The sequence below is a fragment of the Panulirus ornatus genome, chromosome 31 (assembly GCF_036320965.1).
Source record: "Panulirus ornatus isolate Po-2019 chromosome 31, ASM3632096v1, whole genome shotgun sequence".
Taxonomy (NCBI): Eukaryota; Metazoa; Arthropoda; class Malacostraca; order Decapoda; family Palinuridae; genus Panulirus; species Panulirus ornatus.
Genome location: NC_092254.1, coordinates 18,321,750 through 18,349,579, shown reverse-complemented (window position 1 = coordinate 18,349,579; position 27,830 = coordinate 18,321,750). Strand labels below are relative to the sequence as shown.

The window sequence follows — 27,830 nt, the reverse complement described above, 5'->3', positions numbered from 1 at the left end:
TCCTACACTGCTGTCATGTAGGGTCCCTACATCCCACACTGTGCTGTCATGCAGGGTCCCCACACACAACACACCATAGAAGAGGGGAACTATGCACAGTATTCGTGAGTGATTCTCAGTGAAGCAGGTGTGTAGTGTGAGGTGGTGAACCCCCTCACTAGGTGACCGTGCAATGTGAGGTGCGACGGTGGTCGGTCATGGCCTCATTCCGTCTTCATAAAACACATGATCAATCTGGAACTTGGTCTTAGATCAAACTTTTCAGAATGATACTTGTTACAGGTGAACAACACTGTGAAATGGTTCACTCAGATATTGACACTTTAACGGAAGAGTTAAATGAAAAGTCTAATTCAATGGAAATCTATACACTTTGGAGACGTGAATATCAAATATAGTAGAACCACGTCTGCACACCCGATATACATAGTTAATGAAGAAAAGGATCTTAGAGCCATCAGCAACTGTCTGGGGTATACTAGACATTGTATAACAACAAGTTATATATCAAACTATACGTTATAGCTAGACATTGTATAACAACAAGTTATATATCAAACTATACGTTATAACTAGGAATATCGACCACAAAGCGCTAGAAACAATATTGATTCTTTCTAATGTGTAAGAAGACATCATAGATATGCCGTCAAGGTTTGGTCCCTGAGCCACAGAAAGAAAACTTGAAGAAAACTTGAACAATTACAGTTATGAGTGACAATATCTTAGCCCTGAGGGAAGGCTGTGAAGATTAAGTCTTATCTTCTTGTGAAACATAGACTGAATTGAAACAAGTCTAAAGTTTTTCACAAGTGACATATAAAGAATGATGATCTGTTTGAAAACAAATGGACGAAAAACCAATACTGTAACTAAAACAAATAAACTGATAGTTTAAGATAAGATATTCAATTTAAACGAGTAAAAAGGTTTCTTTGCAAATGGAACCCCTGAATAGTGGAACAAGTTACAGTCAGTATTTGTTGATGAAAAAAACCATGAACGCTTTTAAGGATGGCTCAGACAAGTGACTTACCAGTTCAAAAGTTTACTGAATGGGAGGAATGTAGGGATATATACAGACACACACTAATGCAGATTTTTCACTGTTTTCTCACGTTGAAGCGTCCCTGAGTGACGTTGCTGTCAGAGGAGTGTAACAGAGGAGTGTTGTGACGCAGAATTACCGGCAGATCATACATGAATAGTGTCAATAATTCTTTCCTGTACATTTCCACGTCCTTCTCATGGCAGCACCTGCCTATTCTTAGAGCCTGTGTCTGCTGTTGTTGCCTAAGGTCAATGATCTCTTCAAACCTCATCTATCTTAGTGTGAAAGCTTATGATAGCCTCCTTATAGGCCAACATGCCTTCTTCCTTCTGTATATCCTATTCAGTCATCTCTTTTTCTTCATTTATCCTTGCGTATCTAATGCCTCTTCCATTCTTTGTATCCTCCCCAAAAAGTTTTTGTTTAGTAAGCACCTCCGATGATACCTTCCCAGAGTCCTCTCTAAGTCGTTTCAGAGATGTTTGATCAGTTTTCTGAACTTTACCAGGATCTTCCCGTCATCTGAGCCCTCCACGGTGTTTTCCCCGGCTCCCCTGACCACAGTCCCGCTGATCATCACCAAGTTTACATTCTATGATCTGACAATGATAGAAGTCACTTTAAATTAGTGTACGTTTACATCTAATTACATCAAACTTATACGATGAAGAATCATTTCTTAAAAGGCATTTGCTTTGCTATACTTTATTGATTACTGTTGAAATCTGGTACATATATGACAAAAGAACATAAACAGCGAAACCTCTGAAAAAGGTTAGTGTTCAGATTTGGGGTATATTTCCAGACTGTCTTCTGTTTAACATTTCCCCGGACTGAAGATGTCATGACATTTCTAACTAATGAATCGGATACAATTTTCCTCTGTCTCGGTTGACACAGTCACTTTGTCATGAAGCTGCACTACGTCTCAGAGCAGTGTAGGGGGAGTGAAGAGGCTGTAGTCGAGACAATCCTTGACTGTGTACCAGTAGGGGAGGGTGTTGTCGTTGCTAGACCCCAGGGGACCTCCTGCGTGAGTCCTAGCGTAGTCCTCACACTTGGCGTAGGGGGAGGGTAAGTAGTGCGCCATGTAGCCTCTCACTGTGTTCTCGTTACACTGCCAATCCAGCACACACGAGTAGAAGCCTGAGGGGTAAATGTACCATGAGCGAACTGAGCCGAAACACTGTAATCTGAATATTAGTAAAGGTCCATATAGACTGAATAATTTTATTGTTGAAAAAATTTATTAACAGTTCCCCTTCTTGACCACAAAAGTTTATAATACGCTAGTTGTCTATCTTGGACAATCGTTTGTTTACCAAATGGCGTCTTACCTAAGCCTCAAATTTGTACATCAACTGACTGTTATATATCTATCTTGTGTCTCCTCTGATGACTTGATTATTACACGAAAGTGCACTTGGGAACATATCGTGTTTCATTTTCCCTCGGAGTCATAGGAATATATATCCTGGGGATAGGGGAGAAAAAATACTTCCCAAACATTCCTCACGTGTCGTAGAAGGCAACTAAAGGGGACGGGATGGGGGGCTAGAAACCCTCCCCTCCTTGTATTTTAACTTTCTAAAAGGGGAAACAAAAGGAGTCACACTGGGAGTGCTCATCATCCTCGAAGGCTCAGACTAGGGTGTCTAAATGTGTGTGTAGATGAAACCAAGATGAGAGAAAAGGAGAGATAGGTGGTATGTTTGAGGAAAGGAACCTGCATGTTTTGGCTCTGAGTGAAACGAAGCTCAAGGGTAAAGAGGAAGAGTGGTTTAGGAATCTTTTGGGAGTAAAGTCAGGGGTTGGTAAGAGGACATCAGCAAAGGAAGGAGTAGCACTACTCCTGAAACAGGAGTGGTGGGAGTATGTGATAGAGTGTAAGAAAGTAAACTCTAGATTGATAAGGGTAAAACTGGAGGTGGCTGAAGAGAGATGGGTGATTATTGGTGCCTGTGTACCTGGGCATGAGAAAAAAGATCATGAGAGGCTAGTGTTTTGGGAGCAGCTGAGTGAGTGTGTTAGCAATTTTGATGAACGAGACCGGTTTATAGTGATGGGTGATTTGAATGCAAAGGTGAGTAATGTTGCAGTTGAAGGAATAATTGGTGTACATGGGGTGTTCAATGTTGTAAATGGAAATGGTGAAGAGCTTGTACATTTGTGTGCTGAAAAAGGACTGGTGATTGGGAATACCTGCTTTAAAAAGGGAGATATACATAAGTATACGTGTGTAAGTACGAGAGATGGCCAGAGAGCGTTAATGGATTACGTGTTAATTGATAGGCGCGTGAAAGAGACTTTTGGATCTTAATGTGCTGAGAGGTGCAACTGGAGGGATGTCTGATCATTATCTTGTGGAGGTGAAAATTTATAGAGGTTTTCAGAAAAGAAGAGAGAATGTTGCGGTGAAGAGAGTGGTGAGAGTAAGTGGGCTTGGAAAGGAAACTTGTGTGAGGAAGTACCAGGAAAGACTGAATGCAGGATGGAAAAAGGTGAGAGCAAAAGACGTAAGGGGAGTAGGAAAGGAATAGGATGTATTTAGAGAAGCAGTGATGGCTTGCGCAAAAGATGCTTGTGGCATGAGAAGCGTGGAAGGCAGGCAGATTAAAAAGGGTAGTGAGTGATGGGATAAAGAAGTAAGATTATCAGTGAAAGAGAAGAGAGGGGCATTTGGACGCTTTTTGCAGAGACATAGTGTAAATGACTGGGAGATGAATAAAAGAAAAAGGCAGGTCAAGATAAAGGTACAAATGGGGAAAAAGAGGGCAAATGAGAGTTATGGTGAGAGATAACAATTAAATTTTAGGGAAAATAAAAAAAAGAATTTTGGAAGGAAGTAAATAAAGTGCGTAAGACAACAAAACAAATGGGAACATCGATGAAAGGAGCTATTGGGGAGGTAATAACAAGTAGTGGTGATGTAAAAAAGAGATGGATTGAGTATTTTGAAGGTTTGTTGAATGTGTTAGATGATAGAGTGGCACATATAGGGTGTTTTGGTCGAGATGGTGTGCAAAGTGAGAGGATCAAGGAGAAGGATTTGGTAAACAGAAAAAGAGGTAGTAAAAGCTTTGCGGAAGATGAAAACCGGCAAGGCGGCGGGTTTGGATGGTATTGCAGTGGAATTTATTAAAAAAGGGGGTGACTCTGATGTTGACTGGTTGGTGAGGATATTCAATGTATATATGGCTCATGGTGAAGTGCCTGATGATTGGCATAATGGATCCATAGTGCCATTGTACAAAGGCAAAGGGGATAAGAGTGAGTGTTCAAATTACAGATATATAAGTTTGTTGAGTATTCCTAGAAATCTAATGGGAAGGTATTGATTGAGAGGGTGATTGCATGAACAGAACATCAGATTAGGGAAGAACAGTGTGGTTTCAGAAGTGGTAGAGGATGTGTGGATCAGGTGTTTCCTTTGAAAAATGTATGTGAGAAATACTTAGAAAAGCAAACGGATTTGTATGTAGCATTTATGGATCTGCAGAAGGCATATGATAGACTTGAGGAGATGCTCTGTTGAAAGTATTAAGAATATATGGTGTGGTAGGCAAGTTGCTGGAAGAAGTGAAAGGTTTTTATCCAGGGTGTAAGGCATATGTACGAGTAGGAAGGGAGGAAAGTGATTGGTTCTCAGTGAATGTCGGTTTGTGGCAGGGGTGCGTAATATCTCCATGGTTGTTTAATTTGCTTATGGATGGGGGCAGTTAGGGAGGTAAATGCAAGAGTTTTGGAGAGAGAGGCAAATATACAGTTTGCTGTGGATGAGAGGACTTGGGAAGTGAGTCAGCTGTTGTTTGCTGATGATGCACCGCTGGTGGCTGATTCGGGTGACAAACTGCAGAAGCTGGTGACTGAGTGTGGGAGAGTATGAGAGGGAAGAAAGCTGAGAGTAAATGTGAATTAGAGCAAGGTTGTTAGGTAAAGTAGGGTTGAGGGACAAGTCATTTGGGAGGTAAATTTGAATGAAGGAAAACTGGAGGAAGTGAAGTGTTTTAGATATCTGGGAATGGATTTGGCAGCGGATGGAACCATGTAAGCGGAAGTGGATCATAGGGTGGGGGAGGGGGCGAAAGTTCTGGGAGCGTTCAAGAATGTGTGGAAGGCGAGAACATTATCTCGGAAAGCAAAAATGGCTATGTTTGAAGGAATAGTGGTTCCAACAATGTTAAGTGGTTGCAAGGCGTGGGCTATAGATACGGTTGTTTGGAGGAGGGTGGATGTGTTGGAAATGAGATGTTTGAGGACAAAATGTATTGTGAGGTGGTTTGATCGAGTAAGTAATGAAAGTGTAAGAGAGATGTGTGGTAATAAAAAGCGTGTTGCTGTTAGAGCAGAAGAGGGTGTATTGAAATGGTTTAGTCATCTGGAGAGAACGAGTGAGGAAAGATTGACAAAGAGGATATATGTGTAAGAGGTGGATGGAGCGAGGAGAAATGGGAGAACAAATTGGAGGTGGAAGGATGGAGTGAAAAAGATTTTGAGCGATTGGGATCTGAACATGCAGAATGGTGAAAGGCGTGCAAGGAATAGAGTGAATTTGAACGATGTGGTATACCGGGGTCGACGTGCTGTCAGTGGATTGAACCCTGGCATGTGAGGCGTCTAGGGTAGACCATGGAAAGTTTTGTGGGGCCTGGATGTGGAAAGGGAGCTGTGGTTTCGGTGCAATATACATGACAGCTAGAGACTGAGTGTGAACGAATGTGACCTTTGTTGTCTTTTCTTACCGCTACCTCGCGCTTGTGCGGGGTGAGGGGGTTGTCATTTCATGTGTTGCGAGGTGGTGACGGAAATGAATAAAGGCAGCAAGAATGAAGGATATACATGTGCATATATGTATATGCCTGTGAATGTATATATATATATATATATATATATATATATATATATATATATATATATATATATATATATATATATATATATATTTATGTATACGTTGAAATGGGAATACTGGAGAAAGAATACTCCCCACGCATTTCTCACGTGATCGTAGAAGGCGACTAAAGGGGACGGGAGCGGGGGGCTGGAAACCCTCCCCTCCTTATAGTTTAACTTCTGAAAAGGAGAAACAGAAGATGGAGTCACACGGGGAGTGCTCATCCTCCTCGAAAGCTCAGATTGGGGTGTCTGAATGTGTGTGGATGTAACCAAAATGAGAAAAAAGGAGAGATAGGTAGTATGTTTGAGGAGAAGAACATGGATGTTTTGGCTCTGAGTGAAACGAAGCTCAAGGGTAAAGGGGAAGAGTGGTTTGGGAATCTTTTGGGAGTAAAGTCAAGGGTTGGTGAGAGATCAAGAGCAAGAGGAGTAGCACTACTCCTGAAACAGGAGTGGCGGGAGTATGTGATGGAGTGTAAGAAAATAAACTCTAGATTGATATGGGTAAACCTGAAAGTAGACGGAGATAGATGGGTGATAATTGGTGCATATGCACGTGGGCATGAGACGAAAGATCATGAGAGGCAAGTGTTTTGGAAGCAGGTGATTGAGTGTGTTAGCAGTTTTTATGCACGAGACAGGGTTATACTGATGGGTGATATGAATGCAAAGGTGAGTAATGATGCAGTTTAGGGAATAATTGATGTACATTGGGTGTTCAGTGTTGTAAATGGAAATGGTGACACGCTTGTACATTTGTGTGCTAAAAAAGGACTGGTGATTGGGAATACCTGGTTAAATGAGTGATATACATAAGTATACGTATGTAAGTAGGAGAGATGGTCAGAAAGCATTATAGGATTACACGTAAATTGATAGGCACGTGAAAGAGAGACTTTTGTATGTAAGTGTGCTGAGAGGTGCAACTAGAGGGATGTCTGATCATTATCTTGTGGAGGCGAAGGCGAAGATTTGTAGAGGTTTAAAGAAAAGAAGAGAGAATGTTGAGGTGAAGATAGTAGTGAGAGTAAGTGAGCTTGGGAAGGAGACTTGTGTGAGGAAGTACCAAGAGACTCTGAGTGCAGAATGGAAAAAGGAAAGAGCGAAGGACGTAAGGGGAGTAGGGGAGAAATGGGATGTATTTAGGAAAGCAGTGATGGCCTGTGCAAAAGAGTGCTTGTGGCATGAGAAGAGTGTGAGGTAGACACATTAGAAAGGCTAGTGAGTGGTGGGATGAAGATGTAAGATTTTAGTGAAAGAGAAGAGAGAGGCTTTTGGATGATTTTTCCAGGGAAATAGTGCAAATGACTCGGAGACGTATAAAAGAAAGAGGCAGGAGGTCAAGAGAAAGGTGCAAGAGGTGAAAAAGAGGGCAAATGAGAGTTGGTGTGAGAGTATCATTAAGTTCTAGGGAGAATAAAAAGATGTTTTGGGAAAAGGTGAATACAGTGCGCAAGACAAGAGAACAAATGGGAACAACAGTGAAGGGGGCAAATGGAGAGGTAATAACAAGTAGTGGTGATATCAGAAGGGGATGGAATGAGTATTTTGAAGGTTTGTTGAATGTGTTAGATGATAGAGTGGCACATATAGGGTGTTTTGGTCGAGATGGTGTGCGAAGTGAAAGGGTTAGAAAGAATGATTTGGTAAACAGAGAAGAGGTAGTAAAAGCTTCGCGGAAGATGAAAGCAGGCAAGGTAGCGGGTTTGGATGGTATTGCAGTGGAATTTATCTAAAAAGGGGGTGACTGTGTTGTTGACTGGTTGGTAAGGATATTCATTGTATGTATGACTCATGGTGAGGTGCCTGAGGATTTGAGGAATACATGCATAGCGCCATTGTACAAAGGCAAAAGGGAAAAAGTTGAATGCTCAAATAACAGAGTAACAAGCTTGTTGAGTATTCCTGGGAAATTATATGGCAGGGTAATGATTGAGAGGGTGAAAGTACGTACAGAGCATCAGATTGGGGAAGAGCAGTGTGGTTTCAGAAGTGGTAGAGGATGTGTGGATCAGGTATTTGCTTTGATGGATGTATGTGAGAAATACTTAGAAACGCAAATGGACTTGTATATAGCATTTATGGATCTGGAGAAGGCATATGATAGAGTTAATAGAGATGCTCTGTGGAAAGTATTAAGAATATATGGCGTGGGAGGAAAGTTGCTAGAACCAGTGAAAAGACTTTACCGAGGATGTAAGGCATGTGTACGAGTAGGAAGAGAAGAAAGTGGTTGGCTCTCAGTAAATGTTGGTTTGCGGCAGGGGCGCGTGATGTTTCCATGGTTGTTTAATTTGTTTATGGATGGGGTTGTTAGGGAGGTGAATGCAAAGGTTTGGAGAGAGGGGCAAGTATGCAGTCTGTTGTGGATGAGAGGGCTTGGGATGTGAGTCAGTTGTTGTTTGCCGATTATAGGGCGCTGGTGGCTTATTCGGGTGAGAAACTGCAGAAGCTGGTGACTGAGTTTGATAAGATGTGTGAAAGAAGAAAGCTGAGAGTAAATGTGAATAAGAGCAAGGTTATTAGGTACTGTATAGTTGAGAGACATGTCAATTGGGAGGTAAGTCTGAATGGAGAAAAACTGGAGGAAGTGAAATGTTTTAGGTATTTGGGAGTGGATTTGGCAGCATATGGAACCTTGGAAGCGGAAATGAGTCACAGTGTGGGAGAGGGGGCGAAAGCTCTGGGGACGTTGAAAAATGTGTGGAAGGTGAGAATGTTATCTCGGAAAGCAAAAATGGGTATGTTTAAAGGAATAGTGGTTCCAACAATGTTATATGGATGTGAGACGTGGGCTATGGATAGATTTGTGCGGAGGATGGTGGATATTTTCGAAATGAAATGTTTGAGGACAATATGTGGTGTGAGGTGATTTGATCGAGTAATGAAAGGCCATTTGATTCTTGTACCGTTCTTATACTATATTTATGATATAGTATAAGAACGGGACAAGAATAAAATGCCTTGTTTAATCATGTTAAAAACTATGATCATTGTATTGACAGGAGTAACGCCATCTCAGTTATTAACTCTAACTCTATTACCAAGAGAAATATCATTGAATCGTCTATCATTAAATACAAAAAGAATTATAATCTTAATATTAGTGATGGTCTATACAAATTAGATAACTTTATTGTTGATAAGATTTGTAAAATGATAAGTTTATGAACGCTCGTTGTATGTTTTGGACAATCACATGTTTACCAAATGGCGTCCTACCTTCGTCTCTTCGATATATATCAACTGACTTATATTTCTCTCTTGTGTCTCCCCTGATGATGTGATTATTACACGAAAGTGCACTTGGGAACTTTTCGTGTTTTATTTTCCCCATGGTGGCATAGGAATTATCTTGATCACGCGCAAAATTGTGATTCTTTCCAATATGTATATATATATATATATACATCACACAAAATCATTTTCACTCCATCTTTCCACATCCAATTTGGTCTCCCACTTCTCGTTCCCTTCACCACCGACACATATATCCTCTTGGTCAATCTTTCCTCACTCATTCTCTCCATGTGACCAAACCATTTCAAAACACCCTCTTCTGCTCTCTCAACCACACTCTTTTTATTTCCACACATCTCTCTTACCCTTACATTACTTACTTGATCACACCATCTCACACCACATATTGTCCTCAAACATTTCATTTCCAGCACATCCACCCTCTTCCGAACAACTCTATCCATAACCCAAGACTCGCAACCATACAACATTGTTGGAACTACTATTCCTTCAAACATAGCCATTTTTGCTTTCCGAGATAATTTTCTCGACTTCCACACATTCTTCAATGCTCCCAGAATTTTCGCCCCTCCCCCATCCTATGATTCACTTCCGCTTCCATCGTTCCATCCGCTGCAAGATCCACTCCCAGATATCTAAAACACTTTACTTCCTCCAGTTTTTCTCCAATCAAACTTACCTCCCAATGACTTGACCCTCAACCCTACTGTACCTAATAACCTTGCTCTTATTCACATTTACTCTCAACTTTCTTCTTTCACACACTTTACCAGATTCAGTCACCAGCTTCTGCAGTTTCTCTCATGAATCAGCCACCAGCGCTGTATCATCAGCGAACAACAACTGACTCACTTCCCAAGCTCTCTCATCCATAACAGATTGCATACTTGCCCCTCTTTCCAAAACTTTTGCATTCACCTATCTAACAACCCCATCCATAAACAAATTAAACAACCATGGAGGCATCACACACCCCTGCCACAAACCTACATTTGCTAAGAACCAATCACTTTCCACTCTTCCTACACGTACACTTGCCTTACATCCTCGATGAAAAATTTTCACTGCTTCTAACAACTTGCCTCCCACACCATATATTCGTAATACCTTCCACAGAGCATCTCTATCAACTCTATCATATGCCTTCTCCAGATCCATAAATGCTACATACAAATCCATTTGTTTTTCTAAGTATTTCTCACATACATTCTTCAAACCAAACACCTGATCCACACATCCTCTACCACTTCTGAAACCACATTGCTCTTCCCCAATCTGATGCTCTGTAAATGCCTTCACCCTCTCAATCAATACCCTCCCATATAATCTCCCAGGGATACTCAACAAACTTATACCTCTGTAATTTGAGCACTCACTCTAATCCCCTTTCCCTTTGTACAATGGCACCCTGAAAGCATTCCGCCAATCCTCAGGCACCTCACAATGAGTCATACATACATTAAATAACCTGATCAACCAGTCAACAATACAGTCATCCCCTTTTTTAATAAATTCCAATGCAATACCATCCAAACCTGCTGCCTTGCCGGCTTTCATCTTCCTTAAAGCTTTTACGACCTCTTGTCTGTTTACCAAATAATTTTCCATAACCCTCTCACTTTGCACACCACCTCGACCAAAACACCCTATATCTGCCACTCTATCATCAAATACATTCAACAAACCTTCAAAATACTCACTCCATCTCCTTCTCACATCACCACTACTTGTTATAACCTCCCCATTAGCCCCCTTTCACTGAAGTTCCCATTTGCTCCCTTGTCTTACGCACTTTATTTACCTCCTTCCAAAATATCTTTTTATTCTCCCTAAAATTTAATGATACTCTCTCACCCCAACTCTCATTTGCCCTCTTTTTCACCTCTTGCACCTTCCTCTTGACCTCCTGCCTCTTTCTTTTAACCATCTCCCACTCATTTGCATTTTTTCCCTGCAAAGATCTTCCAAATGCCTCTCTCTTCTCTTTCACTAATAATCTTACTTCTTAATCCCATCGCTCACTACCCTTTCTAATTAACCCAGCTGCCACGCTTCTCATGCCACAAGCATCTTTTGCGCAAGCCATCACTGATTCCCTAAATACATCCCATTCCTCCCCCACTCCCCTTACCTCCTTTGCTCTCAACTTTTTCCGTTCTGTACTCAGTCTCTCCTGGTACTTCCTGACACAAGTCTCCTTCCCAAGCTCACTTACTCTCACCACTCTCTTCACCCCAACATTCTCTCTTCTTTTCTGAAAACCCCTACAAATCTTCACCTTCGCCTCCACAAGATAACGATCACACATCCCTCCAGTTGCACCTTTCGGTACATTAACATCCAAAAGTCTCTCTTTCGCGCGCCTATCAATTAACACGTAATCCAATAACACTCTCTGGCCATCTCTCCTACTTACATATGTATACTTATGTATATCTCGCTTTTTAAACCAGGTATTCCCAATCACCAGTCTTTTTTCAGCACATAAGTCGACAATCTCTTCACCATTTCTATTCACAACACTGAACACCCAATGGATACCAATTATTCCCTCAACTGCCACATTACTGCCATATATATATATATATATATATATATATATATATATATATATATATATATATATATATATATATATATATATATATATATATATATATATATATATATACATATATATATATATATATATATATATATATATATATATATATATATATATATATATATGTATGAAGTCTGTTGGGGATGAGAGAGCTTGGGAAGTGAGTCAGTTGTTGTTCGCTGATGATACAGCGCTGGTGGCTGATTCATGTGAGAAACTGCAGAAGCTGGTGACTGAGTTTGGTAAAGTGTGTGGAAGAAGAAAGTTAAGAGTAAATGTGAATAAGAGCAAGGTTATTAGGTACAGTAGGGTTGAGGGTCAAGTCAATTGGGAGGTGAGTTTGAATGGAGAAAAACTGTAGGAAGTGAAGTGTTTTAGATATCTGGGAGTGGATCTGGCAGCGGATGGAACCATGGAAACGGAAGTGGATCATAGGGTGGGGGAGGGGGCGAAAATTCTGGGGGCCTTGAAGAATGTGTGGAAGTCGAGAACATTATCTCGGAAAGCAAAAATGGGTATGTTTGAAGGAATAGTGGTTCCAACAATGTTGTATGGTTGCGAGGCGTGGGCTATGGATAGAGTTGTGCGTAGGAGGATGGATGTGCTGGAAATGAGATGTTTGAGGACAATGTGTGGTGTGAGGTGGTTTGATCGAGTGAGTAACGTAAGGGTAAGAGAGATGTGTGGAAATAAAAAGAGCGTGGTTGAGAGAGCAGAAGAGGGTGTTTTGAAGTGGTTTGGGCAAATGGAGAGGATGAGTGAGGAAAGATTGACCAAAAGGATATATGTGTCGGAGGTGGAGGGAACGAGGAGAAGAGGGAGACCAAATTGGAGGTGGAAAGATGGAGTGAAAAAGATTTTGTGTGATCGGGGCCTGAACATGCAGGAGGGTGAAAGGAGGGCAAGGAATAGAGTGAATTGGATCGATGTGGTATACCGGGGTTGACGTGCTGTCAGTGGATTGAATCAAGGCATGTGAAGCGTCTGGGGTAAACCATGGAAAGCTGTGTAGGTATGTATATTTGCGTGTGTGGACGTGTATGTGGGGGGGGGTTGGGCCATTTCTTTCGTCTGTTTCCTTGCGCTACCTCGCAAACGCGGGAGACAGCGACAAAGTATAACAAAAAAAAAAAAAAATATATATATATATATATATATATATATATATATATATATATATATATATATATATATATATATATATATATGTATATATATGTGTACGTGTAGGAAGAGAGGAAAGTGATTGGTTCTCAGTGAATGTAGGTTTGCGGCAGGGGTGTGTGATGTCTCCATGGTTGTTTAATTTGTTTATGGATGGGGTTGTTAGGGAGGTGAATGCAAGAGTTTTGGAAAGAGGGGCAAGTATGAAGTCTGTTGGGGATGAGAGAGCTTGGGAAGTGAGTCAGTTGTTGTTCGCTGATGATACAGCGCTGGTGGCTGATTCATGTGAGAAACTGCAGAAGCTGGTGACTGAGTTTGGTAAAGTGTGTGAAAGAAGAAAGTTAAGAGTAAATGTGAATAAGAGCAAGGTTACTAGGTACAGTAGGGTTGAGGGTCAATTCAATTGGGAGGTGAGTTTGAATGAAGAAAAACAGGAGGAAGTGAAGTGTTTTAGATATCTGGGAGTGGATCTGGCAGCGGATGGAACCATGGTAGCGGAAGTGAATCATAGGGTGGGGGAGAGGGCGAAAATTCTGGGAGCCTTGAAGAATGTGTGGAAGTCGAGAACATTATCTCGGAAAGCAAAAATGGGTATGTTTGAAGGAATAGTGGTTCCAACAATGTTGTATGGTTGCGAGGCGTGGACTATGGATAGAGTTGTGCGCAGGAGGATGGATGTGCTGGAAATGAGATGTTTGAGGACAATGTGTGGTTGAGGTGGTTTGATCGAGTAAGTAACGTAAGGGTAAGAGAGATGTGTGGAATCAAAAAGAGCGTGGTTGAGAGAGCAGAAGAGGGTGTTTTGAAATGGTTTGGTCACATGGAGAGAATGAGTGAGGAAAGATTGACCAAGAGGATATATGTGTCGGAGGTGGAGGGAACGAGGAGAAGAGGGAGACCAAATTGGAGGTGGAAGGATGGAGTGAAAAAGATTTTGTGTGATCGGGGCCTGAACATGCAGGAGGGTGAAAGGAGGGCAAAGAATGGAGTGAATTGGAGCGATGTGGTATACCGGGGTTGACGTGCTGTCAGTGGATTGAATCAAGGCATGTGTATGGGGGTGGCTTGTGACATTTCTTTCTTCTGTTTACTTGCGCTACCTCGCAAACGCGGGAGACAGCGGCAAAAAAAAAAAAAAAAAGAAAAGAATATATATATATATATATATATATATATATATATATATATATATATATATATGATGACTAATATAGGTTCACCTTCATCATGATAGTGATGATGACTAATATTGGTTCACCTTCATCATGATAGTGATGATGACTATTATAGGTTCACCTTCATCACGATGGTGATGATGACTACTATAGATTCACCTTCATCATGATAGTGATGATGATTATTATAGGTTCACCTTCATCATGATAGTTATGACTATTATAGTTTCACCATCATGATAGTGATGATGACTATTATAGGTTCACCTTCATGATAGTGATGATGACTAATATAGGTTCACCTTCATCATGATAGCGATGATGACTATCACAATCATCGTCGTCACAACAGACAGTTCACCATCATGGCAGCCACCAGTAATCTCTACCATCGTGGTCACTTTAGACTCACCTTCGCCATGGGAGCCTCCGTCCACCCAGTAAGGCTGGGTTATGGCCCACGGTCCACACACCTCCCCCCACTCGTGGATCTGACACACGGGGTCCTTCATGGTGCAGTTACTGGAGGCCTGCAACACAAGCGTAGCATGAAGTATGTATATCTTCAATATCCATAGTTCATTAAGCAACTCAATCTTTGCCCACAATATAAATTAATTATATCTTCAGTCAGTACCATAGTTAATCATCGACTTATAAGGCCTTAATCCCCTGAATTAATCACAAACAGTAAGAGTAACCATACAATTGACTAGAAATGAAAGTTTGGTGTAAATTTCGAGTCTGACTTGATGAAAGCTACATGCATGTCTCTCCTCTCAGGGTGACTCAGTGCCACCAACAGATGACCACAGCCTCGGTTACCAAGTTGTCACAAAGGCTTACATCTTGCTGGTGGGTCGTGTTAAGTGTTAGCTGTGTTACATCCAGTTCGGGTTTGCATACCATTGTATTGATTGAACATCTATGTGGGTATGAAGTGATCATCAGCTGGACACGATGTATACATGAAGCTGCAGAGGAGGTGCACACCCAGAGCGTCAAGTTACTTTTTTTGTACAAAGGAAGCGTTTCCCCATGTACCACAGCTCCACAGTACGTAGCCAGGACTCTGACGAGGTTCCTTGTCACCAACTTTTTAGTGGAACTGACGCTACTACATGATGGACACCAAAGTTCATACTAAACAAACAAGTGAACAGGTGGTAAATAATATGAAGCAAATAACCTGGTCTGTCCTGGTTGAGAATCGAACGATGAATCGAGGACTGATTTCTGGTGTCATCGTCTCACATTTCAGAAGAGGAGGTAGCAAGTCTCATTAAGGAGGCCAAAAGTAGAGGTAAACATTTATTCTCCCGCTCGTCCAGAGGGAAACTGATGGAGTACCACATGTACATCTGCACAACTGCACTGGGTGTTCCTGTGCCGTGCTACAATACCATAGATATAGACCTGGAGTTTCCCTACGTCGACAGCCCAGCCATCACGGCTGGTTACATTAGTGTCTGGTATTGTATTTCTCAGAGACATAACCCTAGAACTAACCAAACATCGAGGCAATGTTGCTCACGTACTACACAACTGTTGTATAGAAATACAACATGTGGGTAGGGGAGAACATAACATCTCTCGGCCACCTCCTTCACATCCCTCTTTCCTCCTCCTGTCCTTCACTCGAAGTTTTCTCCTGGGATGTAGAGTGCTTCCATGAGCTGACCTGACCCGTGCTACAGGTCGATTGCTTCTATGAGCTGACCTGACCCGTGCTACAGGTCAAGTGTCCTTCAACTACCTCTTGTAGTTAACAATAATTCCATCTTCTGTTTTTGTTTTCTTTCTATATCTCAGAACTCTCGCAACTCCTTCATGGAAGGCCCAGTAAATGCTGATGTGGACGTATAAAGACATGACGAAAGATGACTCAACTCTATATCTAACTGGCTCAACACGTCACAACCGTACGTAATTCAACCATTTAACATTATGTTAGTTTACGTCTCTCTAGTGAACATTGTAGACTACACCATTCAACATTATGTTAGTTTACCTATCTCTAATGAGCATTGGAGACTACACCATTAAACATTATGTTATTTTATCTATCTCTAGTGAATATTGTAGACTACACCATTAAATATTATGTTAGTTTACCTCTCTCTAGTGAACAATGTAGAGTACACCATTCAAAATTATGATAGTTTACCTCTCTCTACTTAACATTGTAGACTACACCATTCAACATTATATTAGTTTACCTCTCTCTACTGAACAGTGTAGACTACACCATTCAACATTATGCTAGTTTACCTATCTCTAGTGAATATTGTAGACTACACCATTCAACATTATGTTAGATTACCTCTAACGTTATGTTAGTTTACCTCTCTCTAGTGAACACTGTAGACTACACAATTCAACATTATGTTAGTTTACCTCTCTCTAGTGAACATTGTAGACTACACCAGTAAACATTATGTTGGTTTACCTCTCTCTAATAAACATTGTAGACTACACCATTCAACATTATATTATTTTACCTATCTCTGGTGAATATTGTAGACTACACCATTTAACGTTATGTTAGTTTATCTCTCTCTAGTGAGTATTGTAGACTACACCATTTAACATTACGTTAGTTTACCTCTCTCTAGTGAATATTGTAGACTACACCACTTAACATTATGTTAGTTTACCTCTCTCTAGTGAACATTGTAGACAACACCATTCAACATTATGTTAGTTTACCTCTCTCTAGTGAATATTGTAGACTACACCATTCAACATTATGTTAATTTACCTCTCTCTAGTGAACAATGTAGAGTACACCATTCAAAATTATGTTAGTTTACCTCTCTCTACTTAACATTGTAGACTACACCATTCAACATTATATTAGTTTACCTCTCTCTACTGAACAGTGTAGACTACACCATTCAACATTATGCTAGTTTACCTATCCCTAGTGAATATTGTAGACTACACCATTCAACATTATGTTAGATTACCTCTCTATAGTGAATATTGTAGACTACACCATTCAACATCATGATAGTTTACCTATCTCTAGTGAACATTGTAGACTACACCATTCAAAAATATTCTAGTTTACCTCTCTCTAGTGAACTTTGTAGACTACACCATCCAACATCATGTTAGTTTACCTCTCTATAGTGAATATTGTAGACTACGCCATTAAACATTGTGCTAGTTTACCTCTCTGTAGTGATCATTGTAGACTACACCATTCAACATTATGTTAGTTTACCTCTCTCTAGTGAACATTGTAGACTATACCATTCAACATTATTTTAGTGTACCTCTCAAGTGAACATTGTAGACTACACGATTCAACATTATGTTAGTTTACCTCTAGTGAACATTGTACAGAACACCGTTCAACAACCATGTTAGGTTACCTCTCTCTAGTGAACATTGTAGACTACATCATTCATTATTATGTTAGTTTACATCTCTCTATTGAACATTGTAGACTACACCATTCAACATTATGTTAGTTTACCTCTCTCTAGTGAACATTGCAGACTACACCATTCAACATTATGTTAGTTTACCTCTCTCTAGTGAACATTGTAGACTAAATCATTTAACATTATGTTAGTTTACCTCTCTCTAGTGAACTTTGTAGACCACACCATTCAACATTATGTTAGTTTACCTCTCTCTAGTGAATATCATATACTACACCATTCAACAATATGTTAGTTTACCTCTCTCCAGTGAACATTGTAGATTACACCATTCAATATTATGTTAGTTTACCTCTCCCTAGTGAACATTGTAGACTACACCATTCAACATTATGTTAGTTTACCTCTCTAATGAATATTGTAGACTACACCATTCAACATTATGTTAGTTTACCTCTCTCTAGTGAACATTGTAGACTACATAATTCATCATTATGTTACTTTACCTCTCTTTAGTGAACTTTGTGGACTACACCATTAAACATTATGTTAGTAAACCTCTCTCTAGTGAATATTGTAGACTACACCATTCAACAATATGTTAGTTTACTTCTCTCCAGTGAACATTGTAGAATGCTCCATTCAACATTGCTAGTTTACCTCTCTCTAGATAGTATTGTAGACTACCCCATTTAACATTATGTTGGTTTACCTCTTTCAAGTGAATATTTTAGACTACACTTAACATTATGATAGTTTACCTCTCTTTAGTGAACATTGTAGACTACACCATTTGACATTATGTTAGTTTACCTCTCTCTAGTGAACATTGTAGACTACACCATTCAACATTATGTTAGTTTACCTCTCTCTAGTGAAAATTGTAGAGTACACCATTCAACATTATGTTAGTTTACCGTTTTCTACTTAACATTTTAGACTACACTATTCAACATTATGTTAGTTTACCTCTCTAGTGAATATTGTAGACTACACAATTCAGTAATATGTTAGTTTACCTCTCTCCAGTGATCATTGGAGATTACATCATTCAACATTATGTTAGTTTACCTCTCTCTAGTAAACATTGTAGACTACACCATTTGACATTATGTTGGTTTACCTCTCTCAAGTGAATATTGTAGACTACACCATTCAACATTATGTTAGTTTACCTCTCTCTAGTGAACATTGTACACTACACCTTTCAACATTATGTTAGTTTACCTCTCTAGAGAACATTGTAGACTATACCATTCAGCATATCTTAGTTTACCTCTCTCAAGTGAACATTGTAGACTACACCATTCAACATTATGTTAGTTTACCTCTCTCAAATGAACATTGTAGACTAAATCATTCAACATTATGTTAATTTACCTCTCTCTAGCGAACATTGTAGACTACATCATTCATTATTATGTTGGTTTACATCTCTCTAGTGAACATTTTAGACTATGCCATTCAACATTATGGTAGTTTACCTCTGTCAAGTGAAGATTGTGGACTACACCATTTGACAATATGTTAGTTTACGTCTCTAGTGAATATTAAAGACTACAGCATTGAACATTATGTTAGTTTACCTCTCTCTAGTAAATATGGTATACTACACCATTCAAAAATATGCGTTTACCTCTCTCTAGTGAACTTTGTAGACTACACCATTCAACATTATGTTAGTTTACCTCTCTATAGTGAATATTGTAGACTATACCATTAAACATTGTGTTACTTTACCTCTCTGTAGTGATCATTGTAGACTACACCATTGAACATTATGTTAGTTTATCTGTCTCTAGTGAGCATTGTAGAATACACCATTCAACATTATGTTAGTTTACATCTCTCTAATGAAAATTGTAGACTATACCATTCAACATTTTTTTAGTTTACCTCTTTCAAGTGAACATTGTAGACTACAGGATTCAACATTATGTTAGTTTACCTCTCTCTAGTGAAAATTGTACAGAACATCATTCAACAACCATGTTAGGTTACCTCTCTCTAGTGAACATTGTAGAATACATCATTCACTATTATGTTAGTTTACATCTCTAGTGAACATTGTAGACTACACCATTCAACATTATGTTAGTTTACCTCTCTCTAGTGAACATTGCAGACTACACCATTCAACATTATGTTAGTTTCCCTCTCTCTAGTGAACATTGTAGACTATATCATTCAACATTATATTAGTTTACCTCTAGTGAACTTTGTAGACTACGCCATTCAGCATAATGTTAGTTTACCTCTCTCTAGTGAATATTATAGACTACACCATTCAGCAATATGTTAGTTTACCTCTCTCCAGTGAACATTGTAGATTACCCCATTCAACATTGTTAGTTTACCTCTCTCTAGTGAACATTGTAGACTACACCATTCAACATTATGTTAGTTTACCTCTCTCTAGTGAATATTGTAGACTACACCATTCAACATTATGTTAGTTTCCCTCTCTCTAGTGAACATTGTAGACTACACCATTAAACATTATGTTAATTTACCTCTCTCTAATGAACATTGTAGACTACACCATTCAACATTATTTTAGTTTACCTCTCTCTAAGTAATATTGTAGAGTACATCATTTAACGTTATGCTAGTTTACCTCTCTTTAGTGAGTATTGTAGACTACACCATTTAACATTATGTTAGTTTACCTCTCCCTAGTGAATATTGTAGACTAACCCACTTAACATTATATTAGTTTACCTCTCTCCAGTGAACATTGTAGACTACACCATTTGACATTATGTTAGTTTACCTCCCTCTAGTGAATATTGTAGACTACACCATTCAACATTATGTCAGTTTACCTCTCTCTAGTGAACATTATAGAGTACACCATTCAACAATATTTTCCTTTACCTCTGTCTCCTTAACATTGTAGACTACACCATTCAACATTAGGTTAGTTTACCTCTCTCTAGTGAATTTTGTAGACTACACCATTCAATATTATGTTAGTTTACCTCTCTCTACTGAACAGTGTAGAATACACCATTCAACATTATGCTAGTTTACCTCTCTCTAGTGAACATTGTAGACTACACCATTCAACATTATGTTACTTTACCTCTCTATAGTGAATATTGTAGACTACACCATTCAACATTATGTTAGTTTCCCTATCTCTAGTGAACAGTGTAGACTACACCAGTCAAAAATATGCTATTTTACCTCTCTCTAGTTAACTTTGTAGATAACACCATTCAACATTATGTTAGTTTACCTATCTCTAGTGAACATTGTAGGCTACATAATTCGCCATTATGTTAGTTTACCTCTCTCTAGTTAGCTTTGTGGACTACACCATTAAACATTATGTTAGTTTACCTCTCTCTAATGAATATTGTAGACTACACCATTCAACAATTTGTTAGTTTGCCTCTCTCCAGTGAACATTGTAGATTACACTATTCAACGTTGTTAGTTTACCTCTCTCTAGTGAGTATTGTAGACTACACCATTTAACATTATGTTAGTTTACCTCTCTCTAGTGAACATTTTAGACTACACTTAACATTATGATAGTTTACCTCTCTCTAGTGAACATTGTATACTACACCATTTGAGATTATGTGAGTTTACCTCTCTCTAGTGAATTTTGTAGACTACAAAATTCAACATTATGTTAGTTTACCTCTCTCTTGTGAACATTGTAGATTACACCATTCAACATCATGTTAGTTTACCTCTCTCTACTTATCATTGCAGACTACACCATTCAACATTATGTTAGTTTACCTCTCTCTAGTAAGTATTGTAGACTACATCATTCAACAATATGTTAGTTTACCTCACTCCACTGAACATTGTAGATTACACCATTCAACATAATGTTAGTTTACCTCTCTCTAGTAAACATTGTAGACTACGCCATTTGACATTATGTTAGTTTACCTCTCTCTAGTGAATATTGTACACTACACCATTTGACATTATGTTAGTTTACCTCTCTCTACTGAACATTGTAGACTACACCATTCAACATTATGTTAGTTTACCTCTCTCAAATGAATATTGTAGACTACACCATTCAACATTATGTTAGTTTACCTCTCTCTAGTGAACATTGTAGAGAAAACCATTCAACAACCATGTTAGGTTACCTCTCTCTAGTGAACATTGTAGACTACATCATTCATTATTATGTTGGTTTACATATCTCTAGTGAACATTGTAGACTACACCATTCAACATTATGTTAGTTTACCTCTCTCTAGGATGTTTTGGCTCTGAGTGAAACGAAGCTCAAGGGTAAAGGGGAAGAGTGGTTTGGGAATGTTTTGGGAGTAAAGTCAGGGGTTAGTGAGAGGACAAGAGCAAGGGAAGGAGTAGCAGTACTCCTGAAACAGGAGTTGTGGGAGTATGTGATAGAATGTAAGAAAGTAAATTCTCGATTAATATGGGTGAAACTGAAAGTTGATGGAGAGAGATGGGTGATTATTGGTGCATATGCACCTGGGCATGAGAAGAAAGATCATGAGAGGCAAGTGTTTTGGGAGCAGCTGAATGAGTGTGTTAGTGGTTTTGATGCACGAGACCGGGTTATAGTGATGGGTGATTTGAATGCAAAGGTGAGTAATGTGGCAGTTGAGGGAATAATTGGTATACATGGGGTGTTCAGTGTTGTAAATGGAAATGGTGAAGAGCTTGTAGATTTATGTGCTGAAAAAGGACTGATGATTGGGAATACCTGGTTTAAAAAGCGAGATATACATAAGTATACTTATGTAAGTAGGAGAGATGGCCAGAGAGCGTTATTGGATTACGTGTTAATTGACAGGCGCGCGAAAGAGAGACTTTTGGATGTTAATGTGCTGAGAGGTGCAACTGGAGGGATGTCTGATCATTATCTTGTGGAGGCTAAGGTGAAGATTTGTATGGGTTTTCAGAAAAGAAGAGTGAATGTTGGGGTGAAGAGGGTGGTGAGAGTAAGTGAGCTTGGGAAGGAGACTTGTGTGAGGAAGTACCAGGAGAGACTGAGTACAGAATGGAAAAAGGTGAGAACAATGGAAGTAAGGGGAGTGGGGGAGGAATGGGATGTATTTAGGGAATCAGTGATGGATTGCGCAAAAGATGCTTGTGGCATGAGAAGAGTGGGAAGTGGGTTGATTAGAAAGGGTAGTGAGTGGTGGGATGAAGAAGTAAGAGTATTAGTGAAAGAGAAGAGAGAGGCATTTGGACGATTTTTGCAGGGAAAAAATGCAGTTGAGTGGGAGATGTATAAAAGAAAGAGACAGGAGGTCAAGAGAAAGGTGCAAGAGGTGAAAAAAAAGGGCAGATGAGAGTTGGGGTGAGAGAGTATCATTAAATTTTAGGGAGAATAAAAAGATGTTTTGGAAGGAGGTAAATAAAGTGCGTAAGACAAGGGAGCAAATGGGAACTTCAGTGAAGGGCGCAAATGGGGAGGTGATAACAAGTAGTGGTGATGTGAGAAGGAGATGGAGTGAGTATTTTGAAGGTTTGTTGAATGTGTTTGATGATAGAGTGGCAGATATAGGGTGTTTTGGTCGAGGTGGTGTGCAAAGTGAGAGGGTTAGGAAAATTATTTGGTAAACAGAAAAGAGGTAGTAAAAGCTTTGCGGAAGATGAAAGCCGGCAAGGCAGCAGGTTTGGATGGTATTGCAGTGGAATTTATTAAAAAAGGGGGTGACTGTATTGTTGACTGGTTGGTAAGGTTATTTAATGTATGTATGACTCATGGTGAGGTGCCTGAGGATTGGCGGAATGCGTGCATAGTGCCAATGTACAAAGGCAAAGGGGATAAGAGTGAGTGCTCAAATTACAGAGGTATAAGTTTGTTGAGTATTCCTGGTAAATTATATGGGAGGGTATTGATTGAGAGGGTGAAGGCATGTACAGAGTATCAGATTGGGGAAGAGCAGTGTGGTTTCAGAAGTGGTAGAGGATGTGTGGATCAGGTGTTTGCTTTGAAGAATGTATGTGAGAAATACTTAGAAAAGCAAATGGATTTGTATGTAGCATTTATGGATCTGGAGAAGGCATATGATAGAGTTGATAGAGATGCTCTGTGGAAGGTATTAAGAATATATGGTGTGGGAGGCAAGTTGTTAGAAGCAGTGAAAAGTTTTTATCGAGGATGTAAGGCATGTGTACGTGTAGGAAGAGAGGAAAGTGATTGGTTCTCAGTGAATGTAGGTTTGCGGCAGGGGTGTGTGATGTCTCCATGGTTGTTTAATTTGTTTATGGATGGGGTTGTTAGGGAGGTGAATGCAAGAGTTTTGGAAAGAGGGGCAAGTATGAAGTCTGTTGGGGATGAGAGAGCTTGGGAAGTGAGTCAGTTGTTGTTCGCTGATGATACAGCGCTGGTGGCTGATTCATGTGAGAAACTGCAGAAGCTGGTGACTGAGTTTGGTAAAGTGTGTGAAAGAAGAAAGTTAAGAGTAAATGTGAATAAGAGCAAGGTTATTAGGTACAGTAGGGTTGAGGGTCAAGTCAATTGGGAGGTGAGTTTGAATGGAGAAAAACTGGAGGAAGTGAAGTGTTTTAGATATCTGGGAGTGGATCTGGCAGCGGATGGAACCATGGAAGCGGAAGTGGATCACAGGGTGCGGGAGGGGGCGAAAATTCTGGGAGCCTTGAAGAATGTGTGGAAGTCGAGAACATTATCTCGGAAAGCAAAAATGGGTATGTTTGAAGGAATAGTGGTTCCAACAATGTTGTATGGTTGCGAGGCGTGGGCTATGGATAGAGTTGTGCGCAGGAGGATGGATGTGCTGGAAATGAGATGTTTGAGGACAATGTGTGGTGTGAGGTGGTTTGATCGAGTAAGTAACGTAAGGGTAAGAGAGATGTGTGGAAATAAAAAGAGCGTGGTTGAGAGAGCAGAAGAGGGTGTTTTGAAATGGTTTGGGCACATGGAGAAAATGAGTGAGGAAAGATTGACCAAGAGGATATATGTGTCGGAGGTGGAGGGAACGAGGAGTAGAGGGAGACCAAATTGGAGGTGGAAAGATGGAGTGAAAAAGATTTTGTTCGATCGGGGCCTGAACATGCAGGAGGGTGAAAGGAGGGCAAGGAATAGAGTGAATTGGAGCGATGTGGTATACCGGGGTTGACGTGCTGTCAGTGGATTGAATCAAGGCATGTGAAGCGTCTGGGGTAAACCATGGAAAGCTGTGTAGGTATGTATATTTGCGTGTGTGGACGTATGTATATACATGTGTATGGGGGTGGGTTGGGCCATTTCTTTCGTCTGTTTCCTTGCGCTACCTCGCGAACGCGGGAGACAGCGACAAAGCAAAAAAAAAAAAAAAAAACTCTCTCTAGTGAACATTTTAGACTATACCATTGAATATTATGGTAGTTTACCTCTCTCAAGTGAACATTGTGGACTACACCATTCAACAATATGTTAGTTTACGTCACTAATGAATATTATAGACTACACCATTCAACATTGTGTTAGTTTACCTCTCTCTAGTGAACATTGTAGAGTACACTATTCAACATCATTTCAGTTTACCTCTCTCTCTAGTGAACATTGTACACTACACTATTCAACATCATGTTAGTTTACATCTCTCTAGTGAACATTGTAGACTACACCATTCAACATTACGTTAGTTTACCTCTCTCCAGTGAACATTGTAGACTACCCCATTTAATATTAAACTAGTTTATCTCTCCATAGTGAACATTGTAGACTACACCATTGAACAATATGTTAGTTTACCTCTTTCTAGTGAACATTGTAGACAACAACATTTAACATTATGTTAGTTTACCTCTCTCTCTTGAACAATTTACACTACTCTTCCATCTCATACTCGGCCAGCATGGTGATACCTGGAGCCGTGAGGGGAAGACGGTGACACTAGGGCTGTGAGGCAGGATGGTGACACTAGGATTGTGAAGCATGATGGTGACACTAGGACTGTGAGGGCAGAATGGTGACACTAGGACTGTGAGGCAGGATGATGACACTAGGACTGTGAGGCAGGATGGTGACACTAGGACTGTAGGGCAGGATGGTGACACTAGGATTGTGAGGGCAGGATGGTGACACTAGGACTGTAAGGCAGGACGGTAACACTAGGACTGTGAGGGCAGGTTGGTGACAATAGGACTTTGAGGCAAGATGGTGACACTAGGACTGAGAGGGCATGATGGTGACACTAGGACTGTGAGGGCAGGATGATGACACTAGGACTGTGAGGCACGATGGTGACACTAGGACTGTAAGGCAGGATGGTGACACTAAGACTGTGAGGCAGGAACGTGACACTAGGACTGTGAGGGCAGGATGGTGACACTAGGGTTGTTAGGCAGGATGGTGACAATAGGACTGTGAGGGCAGGATGGTGACAATAGGACTGTGAGGGCAGGATGGTGACACAAGGACTGTGAGGGCATGATGGTGACACTATTACTGTGAGGGAGGATGATGACACTAAGACTGTGAGGCATGATGGTGACACTAGGACTGTGAGGGCAGGATGGTGACACAAGGACTGTGAGGGCATGATGGTGACACTAGGACTGTGAGGGAGGATGGTGACACTAGGACTTTGAGGCATGATGGTGACACTAGGACTGTGAGGGCAGGATGGTTTTACTAGGGTTGTGAGGCAGGATGGTGACACTAGGACTGTGAGGCAGGATGGTGACACTAGGATTGTGAGGCAGGATGGTGACACTAGGACTGTGAGGGCAGCATGGTGACACTATGACTGTGAGGGCAGGATGATGATACTTGGACTGCGAGGCAAGATGGTGACACTAGGACTGTGAGGGTAGGTTGGTGACACTAGGACTGTGAGGAAGGATGGTCACACTAGGACTGTGCATGGATGATGGTGACACTAGGACTGTGAGGGCAGGATGGTGACACTAGGACTGTAAGGCAGGATGGTGACACTATGACTGTGAGGGCAGGATGGTGACACTAGGACTGTGAGGGCATGATGTTGGCACTATTACTGTGAGGGAGGATGGCGACACTAGGACTGTGAGGGCATGATGGTGACACTAGGACTGTGAGGCAGGATGGTGACACTAGGACTGTGAGGCAGGATGGTGACACTAGGACTGTGAGTGCAGGATGGTGACACTAGGACTTTGAGGCAGGATGGTGACACTAGGACTGTGAGGCAGGATGGTGACACTAGGACTGTGAGGCAGGATGGTGACAATAGGACTGTGAGGCAGGATGGTGACACTAGGACTTGTGAGGGCAGGATGGTGACACTAGGACTGTGAGCAGGATGGTGACACTAGGACTGTGAGGGCAGGATGGTGACACTAGACTGTGAGGCAGGATGGTGACACTAGGACGTGAGGCAGGATGGTGACACTAGGACGTGAGGCAGATGGTGACACTAGGACTGTGAGGCAGGATGGTGACACTAGGACTGTGAGGGCAGGATGGTGACACTAGGACTGTGAGGCAGGATGGTGACACTAGGACTGTGAGGGCAGGATGGTGACACTAGGACTGTGAGGGCAGGATGGTGACACTAGGACTGTGAGGCAGGATGGTGACACTAGGACTGTGAGGCACGATGGTGACACTAGGACTGTGAAGGCAGGATGGTGACACTAGGACTGTGAGGGCAGGATGGTGACACTAAGACTGTGAGGGCACGATAGTGACACTAGGACTGTGATGGCAGGATGGTGACAATAGGACTGTTAGGGCAGGTTGGTGACACTAGAACTGTGATACCAGGATGGTGACACTAGGACTCTGAGGGCAGGATGGTGACACTAGGACTGTAAGGCAGGATGGTGACACTAGGAATGTGTGGGCAGCATGGTGACACTAAGACTCTGAGGGCATGATGGTGACACTAGGATTGTGAGGCAGGATGGTGACACTAGGACTGTGAGGCAGGATGGTGACACTAGGACTGTGAGGCAGGATGGCGACACTAGGACTCTGAGGGCAGATTGGTGACATTAGGACTGTGAGGGCAGGATGGTGACACTAGGACTGTGAGGCACGTTGGTGACATTAGGAGTGTGAGGCAGGATGGTGACAGTAGGACTGTGAGGCAGGATGGTGACTCTAGGACTGTGAGGGCATGATGGTGACACTAGGACTGTCATGCAGGATGGTGACATTAGGACTGTGAGGGCAGGATGATGATACTAGGACTGTGAGGCAGGATGGTGACACTAAGACTGTGAAGCAGGATAGTGACACTAGGACTGTGAGGGAGGATGGTGACACTAGGACTGTGAGGGCAGATTGGTGACACTAGGACTGTGAGGGCATGATGGTGACACTAGGACTGTGAGGCATGATA

At 40.9% G+C, this 27,830-nt stretch overlaps 1 protein-coding gene across 1 annotated transcript in view; it reads right to left on the bottom strand.

The window, feature by feature from the left end:
• Positions 1–1,740: 1,740 nt before the first annotated feature.
• LOC139758878 (lysozyme-like) overlaps positions 1,741–27,830 on the bottom strand; it is a 43,881-nt gene continuing 17,791 nt past the window's right edge. Inside the window, exons 2-3 of the mRNA XM_071680741.1 lie at positions 14,565–14,682; positions 1,741–2,197 (exon numbers count right to left, since the gene is read on the bottom strand). Of these exons, the coding sequence (XP_071536842.1) occupies positions 1,980–2,197; positions 14,565–14,682 (336 nt within the window). The 3' untranslated portion in view covers positions 1,741–1,979. The remainder of the gene's footprint in view (positions 2,198–14,564; positions 14,683–27,830) is intronic.